General features: G+C 32.4%; 1 protein-coding gene across 3 annotated transcripts in view; it reads left to right on the top strand.

The window, feature by feature from the left end:
• LOC129945446 (WSCD family member GA21586) overlaps positions 1–21,141 on the top strand; it is a 56,816-nt gene that overhangs the window by 23,123 nt on the left and 12,552 nt on the right. For 2 of the 3 annotated variants that reach the window (XM_056055205.1, XM_056055202.1), the window contains exon 2: positions 17,047–17,250. In XM_056055205.1, the coding sequence (XP_055911180.1) occupies positions 17,116–17,250 (135 nt within the window). In that variant the 5' untranslated portion in view covers positions 17,047–17,115. Of the gene's footprint in view, positions 1–17,030; positions 17,251–21,141 lie in introns of all 3 variants that reach the window. The other variant, XM_056055204.1, reaches the window with a different exon arrangement.

Genomic DNA, 21,141 nt, shown 5'->3' with positions numbered 1-21,141 from the left:
GGTTTGTGATAATAATTGCTAAAAAGTGTGCCAATCAATAAAAATATAATAATGTGAGAATAATGAAAACATTTTAAAAAACTTAAATTAGAGAACTTAAAGGTGTGGCAATAGTGTTGACGGCAGATGAACATACGTGTATAGATTATGTGAATATTTTTTAAACATACATAACATTTGTATGTATGTATGTACATATTTTAAATATTTAAAACAAGGAAACGAAAACAACAACACGACATCTTCGTTTTCAATTTTGCATGTGATTTGAATATTACGAAACTTCCGTTCTTCCTGAAATCCTTTTAGAATCCTTCAAATATCCTGAAGCCTATGTATAGTATTTTCTGATTTTTCTTGTTGCTGTTGTTTGTGATAATATCTTTATATACATATATGTATATACATAAATGTAGGTAGGTAGGTGTATTTGAAGAACAAAAGTTTTATAGTGGGTTTTAAGTTTGACGAGTGTTTCCTTTGACTTAAGAGGCAAATGGATACTTTTTGCAAGCCTCTCACATCACAACAAATGTTATATTTTTCAAGGCCACATAATCTTAAAGGATATAGCTTGGGGCATAAAACCTAACAACAATAAAGAATTTGTGCATGCAACAGTATATGGATTCTTGATTCTTATATAAAAATCGAGTTCCATACAAAAACAAAAACAAAAAAATACAAAAGAGGAAGTCACGAGTTGTAGATAAAGGTGTATGTTTTCTTTTTGTAGTCCTTCAGGATTTTCTTATATGGAGTCTTTTGAGAGCGGTTGGTTTTATTTTAAGTGTTTTAATGCTTAAGGAGAGTGACAGGAAAAAAGTTGACTTTGATAAACCGAATGAATGTACATTTGCAGTTTTTCCTGGTTCCTGGAAATACTCTAATGTATTCCTACTCGTATATTTTTCAAAAACTTTGATATGATAAGGTTTAATTAATGAGGTCTTGAGAAAATGTTACTTTTCTGGCCTTACAAGTTAGAATATCACTTTTCTCAGATTTTCTTAAATCTGATTTTAAAAAAGAGGCTAGGATGCGACCCACGCAAAAAACTTCCAATGCCGTTTTTCGATTTATCTTTCTTGAAACTTTAACAAAATATTCATATCAACATTTTGAAGTCAATATCTTTCTTTGTTCTCCTAATATTTGAGTCGAAAATCATTTCTTGTCAATCTTTTGTTGTTTTTTGTAAGTTTTCGGGTTTTGTTAAAAAAGTTGTTAATTGAATTTTTCTAAAAGATTAAGTATATATTCCCTATTATAAAATAGATTGATTCTAAAATCTGGTTTGGTTTACGAGACTTTTAGTCGAAACCCAATTTTTAACAGATAGATGGTATCATTTATTGAAAATGTGTATTTCTTGTAAACGGTGATTTTTTAAGAGCTTGAGAACTTTTTTAAAAAAAAAAAACGCATAAAATTTGCAAAATCTCATCGATTCTTTATTTGAAACGTTAGATTGGTCTGGTTTGGTTTACGAGACTTTTAGTCGAAACCCAATTTTTAACAGATAGATGGTATCATTTATTGAAAATGTGTATTTCTTGTAAACGGTGATTTTTTAAGAGCTTGAGAACTTTTTTAAAAAAAAAAAACGCATAAAATTTGCAAAATCTCATCGATTCTTTATTTGAAACGTTAGATTGGTCTACGACATTTACTTTTTGAAGATAATTTCATTTAAATGTTGACCGCGGCTGCGTCTTAGGTGGTCCATTCGGAAAGTCCAATTTTGGGTAACTTTTTCGAGCATTTCGGCCGGAATAGCCCGAATTTCTTCGGAAATGTTGTCTTCCAAAGCTGGAATAGTTGCTGGCTTATTTGTGTAGACTTTAGACTTGACGTAGCCTCACAAAAAATAGTCTAAAGGCGTCAAATCGCATGATCTTGGTGGCCAACTTACCGGTCCATTCCTTGAGATGAATTGTTCTCCGAAGTTTTCCCTCAAAATGGCCATAGAATGGCGAGCTGTGTGGCATGTAGCGCCATCTTGTTGAAACCACATGTCAACCAAGTTCAGTTCTTCCATTCTTGGCAACAAAAAGTTTGTTAGCATTGAACGATAGCGATCGCCATTCACCGTAACGTTGCGTCCAAAAAAAATACGGTCCAATGATTCCACCAGCGTACAAACCACACCAAACAGTGCATTTTTCGGGATGCATGGGCAGTTCTTGAACGGCTTCTGGTTGCTCTTCACTCCAAATGCGGCAATTTTGCTTATTTACGTAGCCATTCAACCAGAAATGAGCCTCATCGCTGAACAAAATTTGTCGATAAAAAAGCGGATTTTCTGCCAACTTTTCTAGGGCCCATTCACTGAAAATGCGACGTTGTGGCAGATCGTTCGGCTTCAGTTCTTGCACGAGCTGTATTTAATACGGTTTTACACCAAGATCTTTGCGTAAAATCTTCCATGTAGTCGAATAACACAAACCCAATTGCTGCGAACGGCGACGAATCGACATTTCACGGTCTTCAGCAACACTCTCAGAAACAGACGCAATATTCTCTTCTGTACGCACTGTACGCATTCGTGTGGTTGGTTTAATGTCTAATAAAGTAAACTGAGTGCGAAACTTGGTCACAATCGCATTAATTGTTTGCTCACTTGGTCGATTATGTAGACCATAAATCGGACGTAAAGCGCGAAACACATTTCGAACCGAACACTGATTTTGGTAATAAAATTCAATGGTTTGCAAGCGTTGCTCGTTAGTAAGTCTATTCATGATGAAATGTCAAAGCATACTGAGCATCTTTCTCTTTGACACCATCCCGCGTGATCTGTCAAATACTAATGCATGAAAATCCTAACCTCAAAAAAATCACCCTTTATAAAAAAAATATAGATTCGATTTTTCTAAGAACAATATCTTATGTTAACAATAAAATTTAGAACAGAATTATATCATTTTGAAGGCAATAACTTTATTTATTCACGAGTCTTAAGTTCTAACTTTAGTTTGTTTAACGAATTCAATAAATAAATAAAAAGAGGCTGAAATGCGACCCACACTGATAACTTTCCATCACGTCTGTCGATTTTTCTTGCTTAAAAGTTTGTCTATATGTACTTGTATCAATTTTTACCAAATATGCGTACTATTTTTTTGTAGATTTTATTTTTAATTTAATTTTTAAAGCCAATGTTTTTAATTCTTGAAATTCTATTTGTGTCGAAAGTAAATTTTTACCAAGTTGTTTTTGTTTTTTTTAGAGTTTTATTTTTTGTAAAAAAAACTGTCAATTCAATTTTCTTCAAAATTTGTCCTAATGTTCAAAACGATATTTCTTATGAGTAAAAATTAGTTAGAATTTATTATCTCAAATTTTTAAAAAAATATTTGAGTCAAAAATCATTTTTTACCAAATTTTGTAAATTTTTTTCCGGTTTTTAATTTTTTGTAAAAAAACTGTAAATTCGATTTTTCTCAAAATTTGTCCTGATGTTGAAAACAATATTTCTTATAAGTGAAAATTAGTTAGAAGCTATTATCTTAAATTTTTGAAAAGATATTTGAGTCGAAAATCAATTTTTACCAACTTTTATACATTTTTTTGTTTAGGTTTTTATTTTTTGTAAAAAAATTGTCAATTCGATTTTTCTCAAAATTTTATCAGATGTTAAAAACATTATTTTTCGTTGCACAAAATTGTTTTGGAGATGAAATCATATTTTAGTCGTAAAATTTTGGAGGTGACAAATTTTTTTTTAAGTTTTATTGATTTATAAAAAAAACCGTTAAATGGATTTTTTTCAAAAAATATATTTCTTTAATATCACGCTTCAATATATTATTTAAAATTTAGTTCAAGTCTCTAGCGTTTTTGGTTCGTAAGATATTTAGGGTTAACCAAAATGTTCACCTTTTTTTCAAACTGCTATGGTAAAAAAAACCACCAACGCTATTTGTTTCAGAGCCCTTTCTGCATCTTTCTGCCTTATTATCTGTATAACAAAATGTATTTGAAGTTGATATCTCTTCTGGTTCTTGAGCTATGGACAACGAAAAAAAAATCGCAAACGTACGGACGTACGAACGTACGCACGCACAGACATCTTTCTAAAAATCTTTTATTTCGACTCTAAGGACCTTGAAACGTAGTGAATGTCAAAATTTTTAATTTTACAAATCGGACCATTTTCAATAACTTCCTATGGGAAGTTAATAAATAAAGATATCGAACACCAATTTTTACGACTGTTGGATTTGTATAGCAAAATCCGTACAAATAAATGTACGGAAGTACGAAATTACGTACGAACGCAAAAAATTCTTTTATTTAGATTCTAGGTACCTTAAAACGTCGAAAAATGTCATAGTTTTCAATTCGACAAATCGGACCGATTACAATAACTTCCTTGGGGAAGTTAATTAATAAAGCTGTGTACAGACAATTGTTAGAATTATACTAATTTGTTTGTTTGAACGCGTTAATTTAAGAAATTACTTGTCAATTTCTTTCAGTGTTAGATAGCCCCTCATTTATTGAGAAAGGCCCTTGGTTATACAACATCACTCTAAGACTAATACGAGAAGAGCACCAATAAACAATATTTCAAAATAGGGGATTCTTTTGAAAGCTTCCACTGCCTGGTTAAAGTTTTTTTTAAATAATATATTGCAGAATTGTTTCCCTGTAATCATTCTAAAAATAAAGTCCGCTATAACATGGTTAGCTTCAACGGTGGCCGAAAATCATCGGTGGACTCTTTCATCTCTATGGTTTGCCCATCCGCATTCGGAAAGCCAGAGTCGAGTCTTTTAAGAAAGTTCTCTGACCCTTCCTTGGTCATTCGGGGCCCGTGATGTTAATTCGGACTTTTGGTTCGTTTTTGAAAGCCACATTGAGGTCTATTTAGATTTTCAACCAGTTAGATAACAGCAAATGTCTATCTATTAAAGTTGGATCACTATAACTTTAATTTTTTTCTTACCAAATTTGATCTTAAATAAAAGATGCGAGTAAAACTTCAAGACACAGCTAGTCTGACAAATTAGATGAATGAAATTAATTCGAGAGACATCAAGAACTGAACATCAATTTTTACTAAGTTTGCGTACTATTTTTGTAGATTTTATTTTTTATGAAAAAACGGACTGTTGGATTTTTATACAAAAAACTACTCAATATCGAAAACAATATTTTCTGTGAAATAAAAAAAGTTTGAAGACAATATTTTTAATTTTTAAAAAGCTATTTGAGTCGAAAGGAAATTTTTAAAAAGTTTTAGTATTGTTTTTTTTTAGTTTTTTGTAAAAAACTGTCAATTAGATTTTTCACAAATTTTTACTGAATGATGACAACAATATTTTCAAAAAGATAAAAGTAGGTTAAGGCCAATATCTTAATGTTTTGAAAAGATATTTTAGTCGAAAATCAGTTTTTACCAACTTTTATTAATTTTTTTTGTTTATGTTTTTATTTTTTGTAAGAAAACTGTCCATTAATTTTTTCTCAAATTTGTTTAGAATGTTTAATTAATTAAATATTTCTTATAAGTACAAATTAATTGGAAGCCATAATATCAAATTTTTGAAAAGAATTTTGAGTCGAAATTCAATTTTACCTACTTTGAGTAATGTTTTTTTTAGGTTTTCATTTTTTTATAAAAAAAACTGTCAATTCGATTTTCCACAAAATCTTACCAGATGCTGAAAACTTTATTTTTTGTTGTACAAAATTGTTTTGGAGATGAAATCATTTTTTATTCGTAAAACTTTCCAGGTGACACATTTTTCTTTCAGTTTTTTTGATTTATAAAGAAACCGTTAATTTGATTTTTTTCCAAAAAATAAATACTTGTTTGGTATCACGTTACAATATATTATATAAAATTTAATTTAAGTCTCTAGAGTTTTTGGTTCGTAAGATATTTAGGGTTATCCAAAATTTTTACCTTTTTTTAAACAGCTATGGTAAAAAACAACCCACGCAATTTTCTTGAGAGCCCTTTTTGCATCTTTCTGCCTTATTATCTGTATAAAAATAATTATTTGAAGTCGATATCTTCTCTGGTTCTTGAGCTATGGACGACGAAACAAAACAAAACATGGCGAACGTACATACAAACGCACGCACAGACATCTTTCTAAAAATCTTTTATTTCAACTTTAGGCACCTTGAAACCTTGAGAAATGTCAAAATTTTCAACTTGACAAATGGCACCCATTACAATAACTTCCTATGGCATATGCACACCATATAAAGACCGGAAACCAATCTGTAATTCTGGTTTGCCTACAAGCTGAAACGTCAATTTTCACGCTCCCTTAATTCTAACATCAATTCCCCACAGCTAAAGTCAATTCTACACGAAAATAAAGTAGAGTGATGAGAAATTCTTTAGGGGAGACACCTAGCGGCTACGGTAACATTAGATATTGCATTTTTTTTGGGAAGAGTACAATAACTCAGCCGACAATATTTAATGACGGATTTGTATAGAACAGTTAAAAACAAGCATTTTTTTTACTATGGGAGGGGGTCTATTACCCTGTTTAGGAGGTAGGGGCAATTAAAGAAATATGTACATACATTGAAACTCACTTGGACGTGTTCTTAATTTTTTTTTTTGATTTTTACAAAAAAACTTATAAGAACACGTCCAAGTGTGAGTTCCAATGTTCGTATTTTACTATCAAAAATGTTTAAAAATGCAATTTTGGAATTCATTTTTTCATTTGAAAGCTAAAATCAAATCTAAAGTTCCCACCACAGCAATCTAGTACAAAAAAACATCTGCCAAAACAAGTAAATACACCGCATCGAATTGTTGTTGGATTTCACATTTTAAAATGGACGTAATGTCAAAATTACATTATGTACAACAATGTAAACAAATGGGTGCTGGAGGGTAAAACATACGAAAGATTCCGGTCTTTATATGGTGTGTCTATGTCCTATGGGAACTTTAAAATCCCGACTGGGTTGTACGATCTTCTCATGCATCAAGAGACTTTTTGGCATTTTCAAAATTTCATGTATTTTATTATTTAAAAATGTACTTGCAAAAACAGTTTGTTTTAAAAAACTTTAGGGCGTTTCTTTTTTACTTTTTTGTTTTACTTTTTAAATTTGTAAAAAAATGATGACCCATTCTCAAGATATTGATTTTCTAAGAAAACGAAATTTAATGTTTTTTTTTTTTTAACTTAAAAACGAAACAACAGTTTTAAGGGGGGTGCCCTTTTGGATCAATTCAAAAATATTTTGTTATATTGAAAGCAACAAAATTAAGAAAAAATCATTTAGAGACAGTTTTAAAAAAATATGTCCGTTCGTTTTTGAGAAAGTTTGAATTTTTTTTTTTTGAAAAAATATGAATGAGGATTACTGTTATTTTTAGTCTTAAAAAATAAAAAAACGCCTAACTCGAATCGGCTCAAACCCTTAATTTCCACATTAGAAGTCAATCGGGATAATGCTTTGAGCCTTTGGGACGAGGACAGACAGACGGACGGAATCGGTGGACCTACTTTTTTTAACTTTCTTAACATCGTAATTTTATGTTTGATAAAAATCACGGGTTCAAAATCTTTTACGAATGCAAAACTTGCCATATAGTTAAGCAAAAATCTGGAACGCAAGACAACTAAAAGTCTCAGTAGCAAAATTTCGAAAAAAATTGTATTAGAGATGTTGAGCTAACTTTTTTTTTTTAAGTTTAACGTAGGTTTTATTCTCAGTATCAACAAGAATACATATTTTCAATAATTAAATACATTTAACATACGCGAGCGCGTATGTAACTGTTTTTTCAAAATTTCATAAATTCATTCTAGATTTGGGCATTTTTCTATCAACTTTGACATCTATAAGCTTACTCAAAGTCCCCCACAAACGAAACAAAACACTGGACACAATGTTGGTCTAGTTTTTTAAATGCTATAGATTAATAGTACCTGCTTTGATGTTACGCGAGACACTTGCAAAAATTCTGCCTTTTTCCGAGAAAAGTAATAATTCTAACTGTATTAAAAGTCGAAAAGTTTATTGCCCCGCACAAAAAAAAAACAAAACAATAAGAAACAGGTACACTTTATTAAGTTATTCTCTTTAGCAAAATTATGTATATTTTCCCTTGCGCACTTTGATTTACCTCAATTGAAATGTGTGTTATTAATTAATCTGACGGTTGCCACCTACATAAAAATACCAAATGAAGTCTCACTATAGTGCTGTGTTATGTAGAGTGGTTTTTAAGCTGTATAACTTTTATTGATTTCATATACGTAACTTGCAACCATATTTGTCGCGTGTGATGTGTTATGTCGTAATTTTGTCTTTTCTGATTGAGTCATACTCTGGTAGCACAATGTTTCCCAGAAATATTGTCTATTTGTTGAAAATGAAAATAGTGTGTAGATTGGGAAACATAATTTCATAAGTTAAAGAGTTAACACAGCTGACTTGATAACGGTGGACATAATGAAGACTTGAACACGCCTCTTTGAAATAATAGATAACATTAATGTATAGTTTCAGTTTAACGTTTGTCCAAACCCAGTTCTATGTAGCTATAAGATTATTCAAAGTGTTTTTAATTGTTTGTGTTGACTTAAAATCAGTTTAGTAGTTGTTTAGTTATCAAAGTTTCATCAATATCTTAACATTTATAATACTCTAAATATAGATTTTGAGAATATAACACAAAACGTTTCAAATCTGCTTTTTTAAGCAACATCATTAGGTATGAATTTAGAGTTAATGTTTTTTTTTTTTTTTTAATAATAAGCGCACACTCAAAGGGATAACCACCCTTATTATGTAGACACAGTGTGAGCACTAGAAAAGGGAGAGAGGGGTTGAAAGAAGGTGTCGGTGCACATTGGTTTTGAATTCCTGAATATTGCAATAGCTGGGAAAGAGAGAGTGTGGCAAGGTGTTCCACATTCGCATAGTACGGCTAAAAAATGAATCTCTGTACTTGACAGTACGACAGAAGTTGGGCTCGAGGGTATATTGATGAGAATTCCTAGAAGCGCGAGTATTACGGTTGAACTGTTTAAGGGGAGGAATGCAGCTGGCTAATTCTCTAGACCATAAACTATTAAAATAACTGTGAAAGAGGGTGAGACAACAAAAATATCACCAATAAATCTAAATGCTCTACGTTCAATACTATCCAAGAGGCTTGAGTAAGTTGCAGGAGCACCAGCCCAGATATGGGAGTTATACTCAAGCTTTGGACGTATATAAGTCTTGTAAATAACAGCCAGATTAGAGGTGGAGAAAAACTTCTTGCATCGCCTTAGAAAACCCAAACATCTTGCGGTATTTTTGGCGACGTCGCGTATGTGATCGTTCCACAAAAGGTGGTTGGTGATACACATACCGAGAATATCGAGATGTTCAGTTTCCTCGATGCAAGTGCCATTTATGGATAATGGCAAGGGGGGTATATTTCGCTTTAACGATACAAGACAGCATTGCGTTTTTGAAGCATTAAATTCCACGCGGTTTCTTATTCCCTATTGTACAATGCTGAAGAAGAGGGGTGTGAATCTGAAAAATAATATGAAAAGCTAAGAGTACTATCGTCAGCGAAACAATGTATTGGATTAGAAGTTCCAGACAAGAGATCATTAATAAAAATGAGAAAGAGTGTTGGAGTTAAAACAGAGCCCTGGGGCACACCAGCATTTATTTTGTGGTTTTCAGACTTAAATCCATCCAATACAACTTGTATTGAACGATCCGAAAGGTAATTACTAATCCAATGAAGCAGGGATTCATGTAAACCGAAAGCACGCATTTTTTATTAGAGAGCCTGATGCCAAACCCTATTAAATGCTTTTGAAATATCAAGTGCAATAATCTTACTTTCTCCAAAACTATGTAAAGATTTGTTCCACTGTTCGGTGAGATGAACCATGAGATCACCAGTGGACCTATTGCTACGAAAGCCGTATTGTCGGTCATTTCATTTCGATCTTCAAGATATTTCTTCCATGACCTTGGAAAGAAGGGACGTAAGTGCAATCGTTAGGTAATTAGGGGGTGAGGAAGATTCGCCTTTTTTGGGAATAGGCCGGACAAAAGCGGCTTTCCATCCGCTCGGAACGAGACCTGAGGAGTAAGGCAGATGAAAAGCTAACGCAAAGGTTTTACCAGCGATGAAGAACACCTCTTCAGAACAATAGCGGGGATACCATACGGATCAGCAGATTTATGTATGTTAAGATCTTTTAGGACTTTAGCTACAGTACGAGTGCGAAAAAAGATTTGCCCCATAGAATCACTAACTCGCTCAAGTACGGGAGAATTCATAACACTCACTAAAGATCTTACAAATGGAGTGTCATTCACAACGAGCGTAGGAACCGAGGAAGAGGAAGAATTCCTCATATTTTTTACAAATTACCAAAAATTTGTACTGCCTTTTTGGACATTGCAGTATTTTTTGCCGTAATTCATGTAAAAATTTGGTCCGTCGAATATGGACGTTGCAGGCCTTCCTGGCTTGCTTGAACTTATTCCGGTTTTCCTCAGATGGATTGGCTTTAAAACAACGGAAACTTACCTTCTTGACCCTAATAACCTCTTTACAGCTCGCATCGAACCATGCGTTTTCCTTAGGTCTGATGCTTTTGACCCTATTCGGGATAAAAGTTCTCATTCCCAGGAGAATCAAACTTGTGATCATATCAGCGCTGGCGTCAACGTCACTATCGAGGAAGCATAGTGACCAGTTAAAGATTCTAATATAATTATTGAGACCGTCCCAGTTGGCTTTCTCGTATTGCCAAACGGTTCTCTTAGGAGCTCTTTCTTTGACTGGAGAGTTTTTACACGAGAAATTTGCTGATATGACACAATGGTCATATGTGCCTAGAGGAGAAAGAACACTTATAGTGTACTTACCATGGTCAGAAGTAAGAAACAAGTCAATAGTGTTTTCTGCTCGGCCTACCACGTCCGATATTCGAGTGGGCTCGTTGACCAGCTGAGTTACTATATTTTAAAAATAATAAGGAAAAAATATCCAAACGGCTAGTTTTACAAAGCACTTTTGTTGACAAGAATTACTCTTGGAGGAAGCAGTACCCGTGAAAAAAAATGTAGTTTTCAAAGCCAGGGACAAAAACACAAGACCTCTAGCAAGACAGTCCTACTAATGAACTGTAAGTATGACATGAAGTAATAAAACCTTCTGCCCGGTTTTAGTTTAAGTTCAGCTAATAATTTCCAATAATGACCTAAGGCATAAATGGTTTCTTGGAGCAGCAGTTCCCTTTAATTTGTCGTCAAAGATAGAAGTATTTTTGGAGTTTACGATAATTTTGCGAAAAGGTCTCAAAATATTGATTTTGAAATTGACATCATTTGCCTAAACCTTCTTAAGAAAGCATAACTTATTTTAACTCATAAAACGCCTCTTTTATTGAAACCCTTATTTTAAAGAGTAATTAATTAAGAACAATAAGAAATAGAAAAGGTATTAAATTCGAAAAATTCATTAAATCTTAATTGGAATCGATGTAATATCGTCAATATAACTTAATGTTTAATATTCTCTCAAATGGTCCAACCATTTATTCCAATTTTGGCATGCAGAACACTAATGGCTGAAACACAAACACGCTCCAGCTTCGCCTGACAGTTCAGCCATAGGAATTCAATGCACGCTATTCATTTGACAATCGTAAGGATATAACGTAATGTTACGTAATGGTTATTTTAGGCTGTGTAAGCTAATTCCGCGATAAATTTAATTTTTTAGATTTCAAAACTCATATTTTTTTTTATTTTGAGCAAAAAAAAACAGCTGCTAATGACAAAAGTTCCATTTTAGAAATGTCATATTGGAAGTGTCATTCAAAGCAACATCGAAGCAGGCCCAAAGTAACGAAGAAGTTGCCGAAGGTGGATAGTGTTTGTGTTTTAGCCATAAACGTGTGTGAATTGTCAAAACCACTTTTTACCAAACAAGAAACAATCCAAAAAATCATCCTATATTTAATAATACTCACTTTTAAAAAGAACAACTTTAGGCAAGCATATTTAATTTGCGTAATTATAAATTAAAAATGTTTCAGAAATGCTTTTTTACAAATTCAGTTTTTCCTAATTGTTGTAATAGGGGAATCTTTACAAAGTCTAACTAAAGATTTAAGTCAAGCATGACATTGCGATTTTCTCAAAAACGAAGCATTTGATTGTTATGAAATTCTCTGTACATTTTGTTTTTCTTAGCTGGGTTCTTTCAATAAAAATAAATATACATATATTTGTGTTACTCCAGAGCGCCATAAAAAATACACATTTTGTTTTTAGGTTTTCTCAAGAACTAATGGATCGGTTCATTATTAATATTTTTTGCACAAGCTCTTATATTGTCTTAGTAATATTTGACGACTAGAAATGTCAAATTTTACATTTTGGATTTTTTAAAATACATACATAAAAAATTCAATATCTCAAAATTATCTAATTTTTGTCTAACCAAAAATTAAGTGATTAGATTTAGATTTAGATTTTTATTGGTTCATATTTTTTTCTTTTTAGAGATCGAATACAATATTTAAGATACATAAAATTTATCTCTTAAATGCTTATCCATTTTCATATTTTGTGTGAATAGTACACCAAGATATTTGTATTCTCTTACAACCTCAACAGCATTCCCTTCGTAAAACCATTTCTCGTTTGCGCTAGTTCTGCCTTCTCCCTTTCGAAATACCATAACTTTGGACTAACCATAAGATTAACCATAAGATTCCATAACTTACAGAATTCTTGGAGCTTATTTAACATTAACTGTAGAGTTTCAGATGAGTTTGCCATCATCACTACATCATCTGCAAAAAGAAGGGCTTTCATTTGCAGTCCCGTAAATTCTATGCCACCAGGTAGACCAAGTCGTTTATAAAAAGTGCAAATAGATCGGGGTTAAGAAGACAGCCTTGTCTGACTCCTGTTTTGGTTGCAAACCACTCTGATCTATCAGCACCATTCCAAACTGACGATTTCGTATTTCGATAGATATTTTGAATGAGTTGACCAATTTTTAAGGACATTCCAAGCCCGTACAGCTTGTACATTAGGGCATCCCGGTCGACCGTATAGAACGCTACTCTAAAATCCACGAAGATGACATACAACTTTTTACTTCTTGCAAGGTATGAGTCAGCAATAAACTTTTGAACACGAAAATGTGATCAATAGTAGAGTAGCCGGATCTAAACCCCGCCTGAAATTCACTTAAGAGGTTTTTTGATGAAATTTTATAGGAGGCATTTAGAAAGGAAATACCTTTGTAGTTCGCAGGATTCATTGCACAATCTTTCTTGTAAATAGGGAACACAAAGCTTCCTCAAACTGTTCAGGTATTACACCATTTTCCATGACGCTCTTCATTAGGCCGGTTAGCGTCTGAATGAGATTTTCGATCCGTACTTGTAAAATTCTACAGGTATCCTATCCGATCCAGCTGCTTTGCCATCCTTGAGTCCATTGACGATAGAAGAAACCTCTTGCATAGTGATAGGTGAATCTTAAATAGGCTCTTGAAAGTTAGGTGGGCGTAGTGGTATTTGGATATCTTGTTTGATGTTGGGTTTAAAAGTTGCTGAAAATGGTTCTGCAAAACTTGCGGGTTTAAGCTGTTGTCAATAATATATTTAAGTGTAAAAAGTACATTAATAATTTTTTAAGAAACTGCATACTAAAAATATTTTTAAATTAAAATTAAAAAATTGTATGTTTTACTTAAAAAAACTCACTATAATGATTTTCGAAAAAAAAATAAGAAATGCCTTAGTTTTGATTATTCAAATGGTATTCACATTTTTGAAGACAAATTTATTTTATTGGTAAATTTTAGAATTTTTAAACATAAATTTTATTAGTAAACAGAGTCTTTGGATACAGAAGTATGTTTGTGCACTTTATTGTCTACTAGTATTTTGATTGAACAGTTGACAGTTGAGAAATGCTCGAACGGGAAAAAGAACAAACAGGGCCGCATTTAGAGGTCCAGAGGACTCGGGCAATAAGGGAGCGCAGGCCCAATCGCCCAAAATTATTTTCAAAATTAACTATTTCAATAAATGCAGTACCCGTAGCGTGATGGTTAATGCGTTGGACTGTCTTGGAAGGGGTCTTGGGTTCAATCCCTGCATGTGCCACCTAACATTTTTCACGGGTACTTCCTCTTGCGAGGAATTGACAAATTCTAGAAGAGTTAATCTTGTCATGAAAAAGTGCTTTCTCAAATTAGCCGTTCGGATTCGTCATATAAACTGTATGTCTCTTCCATCTCTGACAACATTACCCGCACACAAGAATGGTATGTTACTAGGATCTGGTTCTTCATAGACTGTTGCGCTACCGGAAAATTTTTGTTTTAAATTCCAACTAGTAAACACTAATAAACATCGATATCTTGGAGCGATTAAATAGAAATTCAAGCAAGATATAATACCCTGAAGCACTTCTATGAATTCTTCTATGCTATCGGCAAAATTGAATATGAATTTAACGCATGGCCTATGAAAAACCAAGGACTCGAGGCCAAAGTAAGGACGCCTTATTCACAGGGCCGGATTTATTGGCAAACGGGTCGGAATCCCCGGGGCTTCCACAAACGTAGACAAAATAGAGACTTCAGACAATTTTTGTTTCAAATTGCAACTAGTAAACACTAGTAAACATCTTTACCTTTGATATGTATTTTTTTGCTCTTTTACCTTTACCTACTGTCTTCAGTACATTCTACATACATGATTATTCAATTATACTAATCTTAAATAACAGAAATCATTGATGATTTAGTTGAAATCCAGTTCTCGGTGTAAATCGCTTTCAATGCTCAGAATAAAAAGCTTTGATAGACGGTTTTGTCCCATCGTGGTTCAAGGCCTTTTTTTATAATTTTCATTTTTGAAAATGAGCGCTCTCCAGTGCAATTTGTTACCATCAAAACCAAATACATTCTCAATGCAATTTTGAGATTTTGGAAAGTAGCTCTGAAATTTTGATTTTCGAGAATTTGGTAGTAAAATAGTTCCGGCGATTGATCTGTTCCATACTCCTTTTCCTTTTTATATGAGTCAATCAAAGACACAAATTGAACCAACTCATTACCAAGACTAGGCTCTAACTCATTCGGATACACTTTCACAAATGAATCTGCTGCAGCGTGCAAATTTTCAGCATCCATCTTCTCGATGTGATTCAGGAATCCAAATCTCTGACGCACAACTTCATAGGCATAGGCAATCTTTCAGTAAGAGAAACGGATAGGTGGTCTATAAATGAAGGCGGATACTTTGTATTTTTGCTTGAGTGATAGATTTGCATCTTATGCTTTTCCGTAATAGAGCGGATTCAACCTCATATTTCTCGCTCTAGTGCGGGTGCGTGACTGTATATTCATCAGTATGGAATATTTTTTTGGCTGCTTCCTCGTATTTATCAAAATAATTCCGTTTGGATGCCACGAATGATTTCAATGATTCTAGTGCCATTGCCAATTCAAGAATAATTTTCGGGTTTTGCAACATCTTCTTTGTAGCGTTGAATCGCTTGAAGATATCGTTCCAAAATGTTGTAAACAAAGCGGTTTCGAGACCACTCATCTTCTGTAGAAGGTGCGTTGCTTTCAGTCTTCACAATGTCTTTTTGCTCTTTATTGGAAGATATGATGGTTAGAGCTTCTTCGATTACCGAATAGCCGTTGACTAAGGCTTTCGTAGCTTCAGCTCAACAAGACCAACGAGTGTCGCTGAGTTTTTTCAAGACTAAAAACTGTCCGCTTTTCTTCTCCGATAATTTCTCAATCAGAATTCGGTGCCACTCTGTACTGGCTGTGAAAAATCGTGTACAAATTCTGCACGAAAAAAAAGGATTCAACAGCCGATGGACAAGATTTAGCAGCTGCCTTTCCCACTGAATTTTCGAGACACGGAATCGAATATCCAACCTCCGAGGTTGTTGCGTGCAAGTACCACCCCACACAGCCACTAAGCGATTGGGATACTCCCTCAAGATGAGTAGTGAATTGGAAGTGCTTCGTATCAGGGCCATTTGAGATTTAGATGTTTCAATGATTGCCTGATTGGAGCGAACAAATATAGATCAATGATTTCTGTTATTTAAGATTAGTATAATTGAATAATCATGTATGTAGAATGTACTGAAGACAGTAGTAAAGGTAAAAGAGCAAAAAAAATACATATCAAAGGTAAAGATGTTTACTAGTGTTTACTAGTTGCAATTTTAAACAAAAATTGTCTGAAGTCTCTATTTTGTCTACGTTTGTGGAGGCCCCGGGGATTCCGACCCGTTTGCCAATAAATGCGGCCCTGTGAATAAGGCGTCCTTACTTTGGCCTCGAGTCCTTGGTTTTTCATAGGCCATGCGTTAAATTCATATTCAATTTTGCCGATAGCATAGAAGAATTCATAGAAGTGCTTCAGGGTATTATATCTTGCTTGAATTTCTATTTAATCGCTCCAAGATATCGATGTTTATTAGTGTTTACTAGTTGGAATTTAAAACAAAAATTTTCCGAAGTCAGAGTACAAATTTACTAACTAAAAATCAATTTATAATATCGGACGCATTCATCCTTACCCATATTAATCTTATATTCTACTTTTATCAACAAACAATTAATTTGAAAGATTTTAATGAAAACAAAATTAAGTCAACATTAAATCGTCACAATATCACTCTGATGTTAAAAGAAAAATAATTTCAAAGAAATTGAAATTCAAAATTGTTTGAAAAAAATCCTTAAAAAATGTAATTTCATTGCATGAGATCCGTTGCATGCAATAACCCAACTAACTACATAAATTAAATGTTCAAAATCATTCAAGGAAGAAGGAACAATTTTCAATTCAAAACTCATTATAATAGGAAACAAAAATACCAAAAAGTTGTTGTTAAGGCTATATCTATTTTCTATCACACATTTACAACTTAGTTTGGTCGATAATATCATCATACTCGTAGACTAATTTACAATTCAATTGAAATGAAGCATATCAATGTAAGTTCAGTGTCTTTGTTTTTCAGAACTTATTAACTATTTGGTATAAGAACAGTTCCATAGACGTACATTAAAGACTGCAAGAATAATGCGGAATGGCATTGTATGGATGGCGACTAGTTGGAGTTGCATGCACCATCGTTATGTACATAGCTGGTATCCTGTTCCTTTCAATATCGAATGTACCAGGACCCCACCCAAAGCGAGTAAGGATCGGACGTTTCGGAGAGGTAAGAACACAAATATACATCTACTATCTATAGCTAATATAAATATAATGTTTGATTTTGATTAAAAACCTATTCTTCCTTGGACAACTTTGTTTATGTGTATAGTTACTTTATAGTGGAAGGTTTATGTGTTGTGTATATGTGTGCATGTTTATAATAATTGAATTCAACTTCAGATACATTCGACTGTGTTCAGTCAATTATCATCGTCAACTTTAAAATGATTGAAAAAACGACCCCCTTTTTTATAGACAGATTATAATTCAAGGATTTGATTAGTAGGTACATTGTTGAGTCTGGTCTTGTATCTGGCTAACTGTAGCTATTGGATGTATTGATTTTCAAAGGTAACTAACCTTTTTGCAATGATGAAGCTCACTTTACCTTAAGGGCCTTACCAATAATCAAAATTAATGCTCACTTAAATATTTAACTGGGTTTTAAATATTTTGCCATACCAACAAATATTTTAATAGTTAGGTTAAGGGCTAACGCCCAGTTAACTTTATTGTTGGGAAACTTAACTATAAACGGACAGTTAAATTAAACTTCATGGTTTGCACTGTCACTTTGACAGCACACGCAACAAATACTTTTCAGGTCACTAGAGTTGAGATTGTTGTCTGTTTATTGTTCGTGGAAATATTTTATAAAAAAGTAAGTAGAATAATATTTGTTTTAATATATAATTTTGTTATGTTTTTAAGTTTATGCTGAAAAAAAACATTTACCTGTAGCGCCGATAAAACTTTGTATCGTCATATTTTGAATATGGTTTAATTTTGTCTTTATATACTTTTTGCCTTCTTGCTCCGGCCATACTTTCCAAGATATTTATACCTTCTGTTATTGAATCGTTCGAATTCATTTCGAAATTTAATTTTAATCAAATATTTTTGTTTTGTTTATGTTTTCAAATTTTACAAATGTCAATTCAATGCTGTCTTTTTGACAGAGAATGTAGTAGATATTGTAATAGAAGGCTAATTAGTAAAAGACGTGTTTATTTTGGTTGTAAAAATTGTAATTTAATTGTTGTTTTTGACCTTATAAAGTGTATAAAATTAAAAAAAATCTTTAGTGAGATCACTTCACGTAAACTTTTAAATTAAATTAAAACCGCTGATCCTTTGCCTTAAAATTTTCAAAAATACAAATACATGAGGCAGACAAAAATAAAAAATATACAGTTACTGTCAAAATTGAGTGTACACCAGCAAAACAAATCTGTTTTGCTGTTTAAAATTATTAAAATGTTATGTTTTTGGAATTTTGTTTTCAATTTTCTTTTATTTAATATTTTATGTTAAATAAACAAGAGGAAAAACAACAAAAACAATTAAAGAACAAAATTAAGCGTACTTTTGGAATTCAAAGCATACAAAAATGTAAATGAGAGGTCAAATTAAAATTTTAATATTTTGTAGGGCCACCTTTACACATAATCACAGCTTAATCTGAATTATTTGTTTTTGTAAGCTGCATTCCTCCAAAAAGTAATTTAGATTATTATAATATTCATTTAAATAACTCAAAATCAGTTTTAGAAAATCTTAAATTTTCACAACATGTATTATTTACAGGAGATTTTAACCTTAGTAATGTTGAAAAGACGTTTGAATCCGAAGTCAAGTGTTTAATTCCCTTTAATGTTTCAACTGAAATAGAATGTACAATCAATATAATTTAATCCAAATCAATTCGCAGTTTAATTGTCTTAATCGAATTCTTGATTTGATTTTTGTTGATAATGATTTTTATTTTTGTATCGATAAGTGTAATTTCCCAGTTATTGCAAATTCAATTTATCATATATGTACATTGTACATAGCTATTGATGGAAATATTCATTTCTATGAATATATAAAGAAAGTAACTAACGATCAAAATATTTCATATGATTTTCGAAAAGCTAATTATGACGGTATGGTTGATTATCTTTTATCTTTTTCTTGGAATGAGATTTTTTGTTCATCTGAATTATGTAGTGTGTACTCTAGTATTCTGAGCTTCGCGCAAACTATCTAAATCTTCAACGAGAATTTGATATTCTCAATAAATTCTTATATCGAAATTACATTTTTTCTATTGAATGTGACATCAAACTAAATGCCAATCGTTTTTGGAATTTTATAAACTCAAGGCGTAAATCGAGCGGATTACCTAGTTGTATGAGGTATCAAAATACAATTATTAGTGATATACCTACAATTTGTAATTTATTCACGGACTATTTTTAATCGGTTTACTCTTAAGATACTCCCATTATCCAGAAAATACCTTATATGAGTAGATTGGTCAATATAGGTTCTTTAGTTTGTAGTCCTTTTGAAGAAAAAGAGGTTTTATCTAAATAAAATAAAATAAATAAAAGCTAATAAAAGTGCCTTATGGGATCGTTGCTATTTTGTTAAAAATGTGAGGTATTGCAATAGCTCAACCACTTTCGTGGATTTTTAATCTTTCAATAGCCAAAGGGCAATTCTTGGATTGCTGGAAGTATTCATTCTTATCGCCAATTTTCAAATCGGGCTCGAAGCAGGATGTAACTAATTACAGACCCATTTGTAAAATTTCTTGCATTCCAAAAGTATTTGAAAAGTTAGTTTGCAACAGGTTAACTGTGTTATTTCATAACCATATTTCGGTTTCTCAACATGGGTTTGTAGCATGGAAATCAACCGCAACAAACTTAGCCTAAATAAGTAATAACATTATTACAAATATGGAAAAAGGGTTGCAAACAGATGTTATTTTTAGAGATTTTGCAAAGGCATTTGACAGGGTTAACCATAAAATCTTAATAAACAAACTAACTTCTCTAGGTATTCACTCTTCCCTACTAAAGTGGCTCGAATCATATTTAGCTGGTAGAATTCAAATAGTAAAAGTTGATAGCTCCCTCTCTAAATATATCTTGGTCCCATCTGGTGTTCCACAAGGAAGCCATTTGGGTCCATTATTATTCTTGTTATTTGTAAATGATATACCTGATATTTTTCATAATTCAAACTGCCTTCTTTTCGCCGATGATCTCAAACTTTATCGTGAGATTTCTTGTCAAGCCGACTGTGTTCTTCTTTTGGAAGATCTGGCTCGATAATTGGTGCAAGCTAAATCACCTACTGTTAAATGCCTTTAAATGTCAAGTCTTGTCGTGTTTCCGAAGTTCTAATCCCATAGTGTTTGATTATACTATCAACCATGTAAGTTTAGAGCGTGTAACAAGAAAGAAGGATCTAGGAGTAATCTTAGATACTTTCCTTCTTACCGCACTAAAAAGAAACACCAAGGAATTATCAGATTCATATACCTTAAAATCTTTGTACAATTCACTAGTAAGGTCAGTTCTTGAATACTGTAGCAATATTTGGAACCCTTATTACAATAATTCAATAGACAGGATTGAAAAAGTTTAGAAACATTTTACAAGGTACGCATTTTATAAGCTTAACTGGAGGATTGTAAGGACTTCTTATTATACGCGATGCTTATTATTTGTTATGCAATCTCTTTATGATCGTAGGACTTATTTTTCAGTAATGTTTATAAGAGACATTGTAACATTTCATATCAACTGTGTAAATGCACCCTCTAGAACTACACGCTACCGGTTTCATTTGTATGAGCAGTTTCATCGTACAAATTATGGCAGAAATGAACCCATTACGCGTTGCACAAAAGAAGTGAATTTAATTTGCAATAGGATTGATTTTAATCTTGATGTTTCGAGAGAATCATTAAAAAAATATGTTTTAAATAATGTTTAAACTGTAGCATTCTCAAAAATGTTAAGACTAAATATTTTTTTTTTAATCATTAAGTTGTATTTATTAATTTTAAATTATAAATAAAAATGTAATACTTATTTATTTATATTAGTATATTTCC

The sequence above is a fragment of the Eupeodes corollae genome, chromosome 2 (genome assembly GCF_945859685.1).
Source record: "Eupeodes corollae chromosome 2, idEupCoro1.1, whole genome shotgun sequence".
Lineage (NCBI taxonomy): Eukaryota > Metazoa > Arthropoda > Insecta > Diptera > Syrphidae > Eupeodes > Eupeodes corollae.
Note: the sequence above shows the minus strand (reverse complement) of the source record. Positions and strands in the feature narration are given on the sequence as shown.